At 33.9% G+C, this 12,724-nt stretch overlaps 1 protein-coding gene across 3 annotated transcripts in view; it reads right to left on the bottom strand.

The window, feature by feature from the left end:
* LOC107444496 (kinesin-like protein KIF12) overlaps nucleotides 1-12,724 on the bottom strand; it is a 104,060-nt gene that overhangs the window by 1,389 nt on the left and 89,947 nt on the right. For all 3 annotated transcript variants that reach the window (XM_087160518.1, XM_087160517.1, XM_087160519.1), the window contains exons 14-17: nucleotides 12,099-12,191; nucleotides 10,592-10,730; nucleotides 9,551-9,663; nucleotides 5,462-5,769 (exon numbers count right to left, since the gene is read on the bottom strand). In XM_087160518.1, the coding sequence (XP_087016644.1) occupies nucleotides 5,462-5,769; nucleotides 9,551-9,663; nucleotides 10,592-10,730; nucleotides 12,099-12,191 (653 nt within the window). The remainder of the gene's footprint in view (nucleotides 1-5,461; nucleotides 5,770-9,550; nucleotides 9,664-10,591; nucleotides 10,731-12,098; nucleotides 12,192-12,724) is intronic.

Genomic DNA, 12,724 nt, shown 5'->3' with positions numbered 1-12,724 from the left:
TGATCCTCTGCGGAGGGGATGGCACCCCCGCTTCGGTAGCCCAACGATCTGCTCGCGAATCTACAAAAGTGTAGGAAACTTAATGTTGAAAAAGTACAAGGGCTGTTTTTTTAAGTAAGAGCCATTTGAAAATAAAAACCAAACGAAAGAAAAGTTTCCTGAAGCGAATTTATTTTTTGATTCTACATACGTTTCTTTTTTTTTTTTCAAAATAGTTGCCAAGTTTGCTTAAACACTTATAGCTTACAACTAGATTTGGAATACACTTTTCATAGCGACTTGCCGCCTACTCCGATAACCAAGAGGTCACGACCGATTTCACGTCTTCGTCGTCATTGATCTTCGATCGCCGCCAAAACGATGTTTGAAACGTCGGAAAAGATGACAAATCATTTAGCGCAAGGTCTGGGTTGTATTGAGGGGTGGTCCAAAACTTTCCAGCCAAACGAGTCCAGTAAAGCTGTGGAGGAGCTCAGTCCTCAATGTCATGGAGTAGCGAAATTTCCTGTCAACATGGCAGTAGGATGCTTCGTAAACTTCACAAATCTGCCGGTGAATGTTTGCAGCAGCCATGTTTTTTTGCCGACATGAAACACATCACTGACCGTACGTGGCTAGCAATATGTTATATTTGAACATTTTTAAAACACCGAACTGACCTACACAGCTGTGACTGAGCACACTTGTTCCTAAAGGACACGACATCACCCATTAGTGTACAGTACAACAAAACGGCCCTTACTTTTGAAAAAAAAAACAGACCTCGTAATTAAAGGGCCTACGAAGGGTCTGTCACATATATAAGGTATGAATAAAAAGTCCAAGATAAAAGAATTAGCAAAATTAAGGGAGGACACATGGCTTGTTCCTGTCAATTGCAGAATAGGAAGAGAAAAGTGACGTCAAATACTGACTGGGAGGATTGCATTTAATTGACTTTGATCAAGAATTTAAAAATCTCGAGGAGATTTCCCATCTCATACTTCACGAAGCAATTTAAATAAATAACTGCATTGAATTGTTTTTTAAAACTGTTTTGCATCTGAAAGTAAGTGTGAAATTCATGTAAGAACAATTCGTACTGATTTTGTTTTAAAAAAAACTGCTCATTATTGAAATCTCAAATCAATATTTACAAGAGAAAGAAAGGAAACTTTCTCTCACAATAAGAGCAATGCGGGGATTGAAATATAGTATACTCTCGATATCTCGAAAATCTTGTTATGTCAAAATTTCACCCTTGGCAATGTTAATTTGAATTCCTATGTCGAATAGTTTCTTCTCAAAACCCAGTTAGAATGAATTTTTTTCGAAATAGAAAATGAATTTTTTTCGAAAAATTACCATGTAATCACAATGTTTATTGTAAGCCAATTCTTTTCTAGTTAATGCACTTTATTTTTGTCCTATTTTTAAAAATATAGTTATCATTATTTTATTTAGATTTATAGTCAACTTTCATTACATAATTATTAGTAGTTATTCTTATGTTTCATAACTCGACAGAGTACTATTTCAAAATATATTTTTCTACTTAGAAGATATTTAGTTCTGAACTTGTTATCTCGAAATTTCTTTAGCATCCCTTCAATTTTGAGATATCGAAAGTATACTGTAATTTGAAATCAGATTATTTGAGGATGAAACTTGAGGGCGGCTCCTAGAGAAGAAGAATTAGGTTTCAGCTCAAACACTGTTTTTGATGATTTTAATCCAGGCTTTGCTTTTCTCTGCCTCATTGATTTAGTGAGGAGAAAATGTTAAGTTTCTTTTTATATAAGGTTGTTTTTCAAATATCTTGTCGTGACTTGAAATACACGCTTTTGAGCAAATAATATGGTATTTTATAACTGCTGTGAGTTTGTAACTTTTATTCATGACTGTTGGGTTAAGTTATGCTTATCGCTGTCTGAAACAAAATTATAAAAATAGGAAGTCAACTTGAACAAAAGCCATTACTTAGTGAAAAAAATTCTGTTTATTTCAAAAAATTTTCTATTCTATCCATAAAATATGTTATGTGGTACTATTTACTCGGGCATTTCTCTGTTGATTGCTAACACTATAGTTATTCATTTCGTTTTAGGTTAAGTAATAATTTAAATAGTGTTGTTGTTGCTTATCCTCTTAATCTTCAGATAAGCTCTCCAGGAAGCCGCTGATCGCTAGAAAATCCGTAACAAAAAAAGGATCTGATGTAAGATCCACCTTAGAAAGTCCAAGACAAACCAGGATATGTTCCGGCAAAGCTGGTTGAACACAGCATTTTTTTTTTTTTTTTTTTGCAAGTAGGGAAGATCTTTCTGCCTCTCTCAAAAGTAAGGCACTTAAGATGGCCACTTGCAAATCCGGTCAAAGCAGTCTCCAGTCGCATTTTATGTCCAGCAGGGTACCAGGGGATGTCCTTTGATACCAGTGGTCTGTAGGTTGTATGCGCCACAATAGATGAAGCTTGGATTTTTCAGTGGAGCAGAGTTCCCTTTGTTGAATAGTTGGTTATACGTTAAGTATTTATAATAATTTGTGTTTTTATAGAAATAAAATTAATTTTTGATTTTTTGTAACCTAAGAAGAAATTTTTAAAAATAAAATTTAGCTGTAGAAATTTTGAACACAAATATGTAGACATATTAAACATAAACGGTGCTACAGTGTTTGTAACTATGATACCAATTATTTGTGAGGGAGCCTGCCTTCTTCGAGCAATAGCGTATACTCAAATTAGGGCTCGAGAGGTGAGTGAGGAGGTAGTACAGCACGTAATGAAACATTGAGATGAATTTTCGATTTTTTTTTCTCTCGACAGAGATGGAAATAATTCTGCTGCCTACAATACTGAAATACTCCGAACTCATACGTACGGTGTGTGATTTAATGGTTACCTGGACAGATTTTAAATTATTACTAAAATTCAATACGTAAAGAACTTTGACAATATCGCGGCCATCTCTTGAAAAAAATTAAAATTAAAATATAAGTATATTTGCATGCGCAAAGACTCGGACAAGCGCTAGCGAATGAAATATTTTGGTTAATATATATTGTTTACATCTAATTAAGGTGTAAGGATTAGAGAAGGGTTGAAGAATTAGAATATTTAAATAAAGTTGAGCCGCGCATTTGCCTTGATTACCACTAACGTTTATATACAGTCGGTAAAAAAAGTATTGGCACATCAATATAGTTTCAAATATTTACGCAACGAAAAGTTCTAACTTTACCAATTAAACTATATTACACTCAATTTTCAAATGAAAACTAAATCACAAAATATAAAATTCCTGTCATTGTTAACAAAATATTTTCATAGAAAAAACGCATTTTATTTTACAAAAAAAATATTGGCACACTCGATTTGCATTATTACCACTACAGATAAGAAGAATAAAACCTTATATTCACTTACTGAAACCGATTCATAATTTGTACTAAGACTATATTATTAAGTTACGTTCAGTGTTATTTTGAATTTCTCTATTCATTAAGTATGAGTCCGAAGAAGTGTGAAATTCCAGGCTCCACTCGAGAAAAGATAATATGTCTCCGTGAATTAGGAAAAAGTTATCGGGATATTGGAAAAAAGTTAAAATTGAGCTTTTCAACAGTTCGTTCCATTATTAAAAAAGTGGAAGAAACAGGATCCACGAAAAATAAACCCCGATCTGGTCGCCCAGTCAAAGTAAATGACAGGGAAAGGAGGCATGTTGTTAAAATGGCCCTAAGAAATCCAACTCAAAGTGCTCGAAATTTAGCCAACGACTTTGCGTCAACTTCTGGCAAGTCAGTGACGCCACAAACTATTAGAAATGTTCTCCATATGAGTGGTCTTCGGGGTAGGAGGCCAAGGAAGAAACCTTTTATTAGCGAGGTTAATAGGAAAAAGAGACTTGAGTTTGCTCTGACCTATCGAAGTAAGCCAATGGAGTTTTGGAAGCAAGTTATTTTTTCTGATGAGAGTAAGTTTGAAATATTTCGGCCAAAAAGCATTTTAACTGTTTGGAGGAAAAAAGGTACTGCTCTTGATCAGAAAAATATCTTGTCAACAATTAAGCATGGTGGGGGGAATGTGATGGTTTGGGGCTGTATGGCGCATAATGGGGTTGGAAATTTGGAAGTTATTAATGGTAGGATGACAGCTTTATCGTATATAGAGGTTTTGCGCCGTAACTTGAAAAGCAGTGCTAGAAAATTAGGCCTCCAAGACACCTATATATTCCAGCAAGATAATGATCCTAAACATTCCGCGAATGTAACAAGGGAATGGTTGCTTTATAATGCACCAAGAAGGCTACGCACTCCCCCCCCCCCAATCACCTGATCTAAACCCGATCGAACATCTTTGGCACCATCTGGATCAAGAAGTAAGGAATAACCACATTACGGGAAGAGATTCTTTAGAATCTACATTGATTCATTCCTGGAATAATATTTCCTCAGATATTACCAAAAAGTTAGTAGAATCTATGCCACGAAGATTAGAAGCAGTCATTAAGGGCAATGGATTGCATACAAGATATTAAAAAGCAAATCACCGATAATGAAAAATGTTTTTATTTATTTCACTAAGTGTGCTAATACTTTTTTTGCAAAAATATAATAATGTTTTTTTGTTTTAAATTCTGTAAAAGCAAGTGTGCTTTTTATTTTCACTTACTTTTGTTTTTACTATAATAAAGGTAAAGAAAATCCTAGTTTGGATTAGTTTGGTTATTTTATCTTGCAAGAATTTTAAATTAGCTTAGTGTGCTAATACTTTTTTGTCAACTGTATATGCTGTATGTATTTTATTTACGTCACACTAGAGATGCACAATGAGCGACGGTCTGGGTAACATCCCTAGGAAGATCCAAAGACATGCCATCACATTTTTGATCTTCTACCAAGGGGATGGTACCCCTGCTTCAGCAACCACGAGGTGTGAAGCAGGAGCTATACGGTAGAACAGTTTAAAACAAGAGCCGATATCACGCACTCTCGGTCCCTACGCAGGCTGATCAAAGCGGTCACCCACCCGCTTACTGACTACATCCAGCGACGCTTGACTTCGGTGTCTACTGGGAACCATGTCTTTACGATCACTCAACTGCGGGACTTTATATGTTCTACAAGATAATTTGAAAAGGTGACCAAGCTGGTCACCAAAGACGACTAGTTTTTTAATATTTGAAACAATATTCCAAAGCTGCATAGTCGGTGATTTTAAAAAAAAAATTCATTTTTTTTTAAAAAATCGAGATTTTTAAAGACTAGATAATGTTTTTACTGCTAGATGGTATACATAGTTTAAAAACCATACAATAACTTTACTACGAGTTTTAAGAGTCTAAAATCGTGGTAAAAAACACCGTAAAATCTGCAATACTCTAAAGTCAGTTTATTTTTTTAAAGGATTCTAAAAAATATATAATAAGAGTAGCTATTACAGAACACTCTGTAAACAAAAAGGAGGCGTGGGCTGTACCTTTTGCTTTCGATTTCCCACCCGACTTTCTTTTGGGCATGAGCATAGAAAGTAGAGGAGGGAGTTTGGTTCCGGTACCAGGGGTTCCTGTTCCGGGAGGGGATGTTTCTGGTGTGGATCTATCTTCGAACATTTGTTCAGCTTCTTCTGGATCTGGTGGTGTATATTGTGGGGGAGATTTGGATGATCTGCTGTTGTCTACGGGTCTAGGGATGCCACTTCCCCAAGAATTCCTCCTTTGTCTCCGTAGACTACCCACAGGTTTCTTTTCTTCGCTTTCATCCTGATTCTCGGTAATATCACCTAGGCTGAAAAATAAAATTTAACATTCATTATCATTACGTTATTGTAATTGGGAACTTGCACTTCAAGAAGAAGACCATATGTACCCACACGTGTAATCTATGACGTTAGTGCAAGTTGATTGCTTTTTATTATTATTATTTTTTTTTTAATATTAGTCGCTGAACAGCCGACCCAATTTTTGGGTTTACGACTACTAATGTTCAACTCCGTAGCCTTGTAATTTCGAAACAATCCAGAAGACAAGGAATCTCCTGAATCAGCACCCCCAGAGGTACTGATTTGTTATGGGAACATGGAGGAGTTTGTGATCCGACAGATTTTACTTGCATCAGTCACCATTTACTACACGGGGAGTCTTCGGAAGGCAGGGATCGAACCCACGATCTCTTGGGCATGGGCCCAGAGCCCTACCAACCAGGCTATCCCGGCCGCTAAGCTGATTGTTTTATTTTATTTTATAACCGTCGTTGAACAGCCGACCCAATTTTATGGGTTTACGACTACTAATGTTAAACTCCGTAGCATTGTTCCTCTGATCATAATCCAGAAGACAAAGAAACTCTTGCATCAAGTATTGGGAGAAATTTGCCTTCATGGAGGCCTTTTTGATAGAACTAACCAGCATATGCGTTACATGGAGAGGTAGACCACGAGAACCTCCCACGGTTAGCATTGACGGCAAGGGGACCCTAACCCATGATCCGTCTACCACTGAGGATATTTCACGTCAGCACTGTGGTCAGTGCAAATTAAATTTGAGTTAAACTTCTCCACTTAAGTTAAAATGTTAATTAAAGTGAAGTTATTAAATACAGCGCCGAATAAGTTGAAATATTATTCCTTCTCGTCTACATGTTTTACTTAACTTAGATTTATTATTTAGGTACTTTATTGTAACCATGATGTATTTTTATTTCGTGTACTTCGATTTATAATTAGTTTATTTATGTTTGACACGGCTGCTTGCAAGTTGTTGTGTTAAGTTAGAAGCGTAAAGTGAATTATAAAATAATCTTTGTTGAAGAATATAGTATTTGTCACCTAAAAGAATTGATATTTGATGGGCTTGACTTACTCGAAATAGAATGGAAAGAACAGTTGCTAACGTAAACAAATGCCGCGTTTCAGCAACAAATAAGGATCGAGATACCCATACTACGCCACTTGCAGGCATCCCATTATTGCGAACTTCAGGGTTGGTAAGGGACAGCAAACTGGGGCATAGCACCCTGGTATATTACTATTTATCAGTATATATTAATATACTGGTATATTTTCGTATTTTGATTTAATAATTCTTTATTATTTCTCAATTTATTAATAATGATATTAACAAAACTTTTGATAAACACAGTTGAGTCATGATAACACGAACTTCAATGACGCGTATTTATCGATATAGCGAAAATATCAGAATTTCAGAAGAATGTCACAAATTAAAACAAAACACTTTAGCCGAGCCAAAACCCTCAATTTCACGAAATAAATCTGATCACCACCAAATCCCCCCCCCCTGATTTCTGACGAATTTCAAATGCTTTTTCAATTCTAAAAGCTTTTTTTGAACTGTTTTCTTTATCATTTCTTGAAACTTTGATGAGAAAGAGATGATGACCACGCTTGAAAAGAAATAGTCTGAGCCTTTCATGTCTCAAGAAGTAGACACACGAGATTCAAAATATAGGAAATAGGCAGGATTATAAGAGGTATGTGCTTGATTTAGGTCGCACTAGAGCTGCACAATAGACCATTGGCGACAGTCCGGGAAACATCTATGAGGATGATCCGAAGACACGCAGTTGCAATTTTGATTCTCTGCATAGGGGATGGATGGCTCCTCTACTTTGATAGACTGACAACCTGAGTACGAAGTCGAGCACTTATCGGTAGAATAGTTTTACGAGAACCGATACCGCGCACTTTCGGTCCATACGCAGGCTGATCAAAGTGCTCACCCTCCCACTTACTGACCGCACCCAGTAATGCTTAACTTCGGTGTTCTACTGGGAACCGTGTGTCTTTACGATCAGTTCACTGCGGGATGATTAGAGGCGGAATTAAGAATATAGGAATAAAATAGTGTATATAATGAATTCAGAAAGACATTTAAGAGTTCATTACTGTGGATAATAATAATTTGTAATAAATATTGAAAGTCATCTGGATGAGATATATCAAAAAAGGAAGATGAAAAATTTCAGTGAAACAAGTGAAAAAGTAAAGCTATTGACATTTTCTGTATTCAATGTTTTTTTTTAAATAAATTTATTTTATATAACTTTTAAAATGTTACAAAACACATTATTTTAACTGAATTGTTTTAAAAATATTGAGACCCATGATCTTTTAATAGCACAAGTGTCTCCCTTTATAACATCGAGGTTTCGTGTATAAAAATTCTTAAAAAATTAAATTTTCACTCATAAATATTTTTGTATCACGTTGAACTATGCGAATTTAAATGACAAAATTTCAAATAAATCGTTTTGCTTTGTTGCTGAGAAATAATTTTAAAACTTTTGTTACTTTTATATGTTGTGTTACTTGCATACATGGAAGCGTTACTTTTAAAAAGTAACGAGTAAAAAGTACAAGTAAAAGTACAAATACAAAACAAAAATGTGACAATTTTAAAGTACGCTTCGAAAAAATCGAAAATTCAAAGTTATCGCAAATCTCATTAAAAAATGTAAGGAAAATTTATTTAAAATGTATTGAGTTTTAATTTAAAAGTATAAAACTTTAAAATGCAGGAAAATGTTACTTAAGTTCTATTGAAAGAGTGAAAGTTGAAAGAAACCAAACGAGAAATCAAAATTTAATGTCTGCACATAAAAAGGGATTTCAAATGATGCTCATTATAAAACTATTAAATCTTCAGAAATTTTGTTTTTACTTTCAGAATTGATAGTAACAATTTAATTTGTTAAATTTGATAACATTGCAATTATTTTTAAAGAATTAAGTAAAACAAAATTGCATTAATATATAGGTAAAATTCATTAAATCCATTAGAGTAAGCGTTTCACGTTCCTTCCCACCCACCGCCCCCTACCTGCCGGGAAGTCCCGCAGTAGACTGATCGTTAGGACACGGTTCCCAGTAGAACACCGAAGTCTAGCATCACTGACTGCGGTCAGTAAGTGGTTGGGTGACCACTTTGATCAGTTTGCGTATGGATCGAAAGTGCGCGGTATCGGCCATCGTTAAGCGTTTCTGTCGTAAAATGCTCGATTTCATGAGCAGGTCGTCCGGATACCAAAGCAGAGGAGCCATCCCCTCTGCAGAGGATCAAAATTGCGATGGTATGTCTTCGACTCCTCCTCGGGGATGTTTCTCAGACCGTCGCCAGTAATCCATTGTGCAGCTTTAGTGTGACGAAAATAAAGTACCTTTCTACTTTTTTGGGAAATTGCGATCCTTAAAGATATTTAGAAAAGGAAGTTAGTTGTTAAAGAATATTAAATTCATTCAATTTATAAATTTATTAATTCATTCAATTTATTAAAATTTCTTCAAAAATTTCGAAAAAAAGTTTTTTTTTTGAAAAGGAAAACTTAAAAAATGTCAGAAAAAAAAAACAATTTCTTCCGACATTCTCGTCACAAATACTTCCCCCAAAAAGTATCGAAAAAGAAAGTAAAAGTACTGCATTTAAAATGTAACGAAGTTTAAGTATGAGTACTTTCTACTTTTACTTTCGTTATAAGTATGGCCATTTATACGATTTCAATACATTTCGAAATCATACTCGTGTTTTCCTCTAAATGTTAACATATTTACCTTTTGCCAACTTTTCTCTTTGCCGGTGTCAGTTGTTGCTGCATTTGTCTGTTTAAGTTGTTCCGATGATGGTTGTTTGTGATGTTGTTATTGAGATTATTTAAATGTTCAATCTATAATTTAATAAAATAGAAAGTTGTTATTGTTTAAAAATACATGTGCAAGAAAAAAATGTTTGAACTTAAAAATTCCTTTTGACCAGTAATCACACAGAATTCTATATTATTCTTTAAATTAATGTATAAAATCAGAAATATAATAGGCAATATAAAATCTTTGTGATAGTCTCACGAAAAATGCCGTTAATTTTAATATTTTGTTGACGGGTTGACAAAAATGCCCGTCCTTTTTTATATTTATTTTACACGTTGACAAAAAAGTCAATCGTCTCCAATATTTTGTTTTACAGCTTGTCGAAAAAGTCAATCATTTTTAATATTTTGTTTTTTAGCTTGACGAAAAGTTCAGTTATTTTTAATAGTTTTAGTTTGTTTTACAAGTAGACAAAAAAGTCAGCCGTTTCCAATATTTTATTTTACTCAGCTTGTCGAAAAATGCCGTTATTTTTAATACTTTATTGTACAGGTTGACTAAAATGTCCGTCATTCTTTATATTTTGTTTTACAGGTTGTCAAAAATTCTGTCGATTTCAATAATTTGTTTTGCAGGTTGGCGGAATAGTCTGTCATTTTTAATGTTTTGTTTTAAAGATCTTTGAAACAACTGTTTATTTGTCGGATTGACTAGAATTCTTATATGGAACCAAAGGTTGTGAAGTTAAGACCCACCAATCAACACATGAAACCGTATTCGGTAATAAAATAAAACGGATTATTTGGCTTAGTTGTTTACTCCGCAATAAAGCCATACTTAATGTCTGCTATATTCATCCTTACAGTGAAGATTCGAATCGAAAACTATGTCGACGCATAGTACTATTAAATAACCCAACAGTATCGAAAAATGAGGTTTTTTGCTGTAAGAAACATTGTGTACTAGGATATGGTCAGTGATAAGGATTCGAACGAGACAAGTTCTTACCTCTTCATCGGCATCGAGTATAGACTTCCAAGATCCGTTGTTCCACGTGTTGGAGTCAATGAGGGAGTCGGAAGAACCGAGAACTGCCCTGGCGGCAGTTATGCTGTCTGTCTTCCTGCTCTGCCTCGCCGACCTCGTCCTGAAACATTTCATCTCATCTTTACCAAAGACGTTCAATAGAGTTTTGGGGCTATATCAATGCTCGTATTCGTATTCTTTAAACTAACTTAAAGGACAAGCGTTGGGACAAACTTGTCTTTGTGGAGGATTTTTTGAATGTGCTATCTCAATTGTGTTTGACAGAGAAGAAAACCATGGTGACCCCCCTATGGTTAACTCCATGCTAAGAGCACTTAAATCCATAATCAATCTATCACAGGCGATATTTTCACTAGGGATATTGTTAAGGTGTTAACGGAGAGCCGTATGGATGGTTGACCGTATAAGGCTAAGCATAGATGGCCCTAGGGGTAAAAATTCATAGCAAAGATTTCCGAATTACTACTTCCGATTGATTAGTATGCCTAACCTTGAAAAAGAATGTCACTCAATGTTATTATGCTTGTGTTTACAATGTATTGCGTTCTTTAAATTCAAATCTCATCAAACGAATTAGAAACGAAGACTCCGCATTCATGCTATGATACAACCCAAAAAATATTACAAACGGTGATATTTTGCACAACTGTAGCCAAATGAGGGATAACACTCAAAACATGGCAAACCTTACACTTTATTTATCTTTTGATATTAATTTTCTTAAATTTGTTGTAGGCTCACAATCAGTTAAAATTTGTAAATTACTGGGAACTCTTATGAATGGTAAAATTACGCGTAAATTTAAACACAAATCAAAATTATAAAACTTCATAGAATATTAAGCCTGTTCACTCATCGCCTCGTAGGCATACCATAAGCGGAGGGATGCACCGGAAGTTTTCTAAATTTCTTCCGGTTTAAGGATTTTGTTATTGTTTACATTCATTCAGTCAACCATCCACGCGAAATGACCAGCCATCGCTTCGATTCGAACCTATTCTCTTTTTGGAAGTGAAGCGCTCTATCTCCAGGCGTATACAACATAATGAACATTTCAAAACATTTATAGAAAGGAAGTCGACTGTTTTCTTTTCTTTTTTTTTCGAAGACTTTGTTGGCTTATGAAATATTTTCCTTTCAGTGAATAACCTTCTCTTTTTTAATTGTACGTAAGCATTACAATCTTCAACGATGAAACTCAACTTCAACAACCAAAAAAGCTATCGATCACCCCAATTATTATCTGAAACAATACGCTTGATCACCTGAGGTTTTTTACTTTTTATATTTTAAAAAGGATTTTTAAATGTATGTTTATAAAGTTTCATAACCAAAATTCTGTTTATGGATCATGTCTGCAGTTCAATTCATTGCAAAGCAACTGATGTTTTTCAAAAACTAATGACTTTGTAAAAACATTAATAAATAATAATTAAATAAGTGTCATAATCAATGGTTGGCTTCCTACCTTTCTTTCTGCAATCTTTCGTTCTCTTTGTTGACTCTTTCAAGTTCTCGAGTCAGTAGATCATTCGTAAATCTCAATTCCGCATTTTCTTCCCTGAAATTTCAACGAGAAAAGTTTAAATATTTTTATATTTTTAAAATATTTAACATATTTTAACAAATGGATATTTCTTCGTGAAATAATGAATAATAGAAGAATTTATTTTATAGTCAAATAAGAAAGAATTCTTTTGGACTATTGCATTCGAAACAAAAAGCTATATTTTATACTTAATTCAATTATGTTGAGCGTTTAATTTTAAGTACGGTTCTATGAATGCATATATAGCTCTTAGATTACTTTGTATTTTGCATGAATTATTCTTAGATATGAAATTTATTAAATTATACCATTAGTTTATAATATAGACTTTTTTTTATTTTGAAATTAGAATCAAAAGCATTTGTTTGTCTTGCTACCAATTGCCATACCAATTGCCATATATATATATATATATATATATATATATATATATATATATATATATATATATATATATATATATATATATATATATATATATATATATATATATATATATATATATATATATATATATATATATATATATATATATATATATATAT

Source organism: Parasteatoda tepidariorum, chromosome 4 (assembly GCF_982258835.1).
Source record: "Parasteatoda tepidariorum strain Cologne lab strain chromosome 4, Ptep-v5.0, whole genome shotgun sequence".
Taxonomy (NCBI): Eukaryota; Metazoa; Arthropoda; class Arachnida; order Araneae; family Theridiidae; genus Parasteatoda; species Parasteatoda tepidariorum.
Note: the sequence above shows the minus strand (reverse complement) of the source record. Positions and strands in the feature narration are given on the sequence as shown.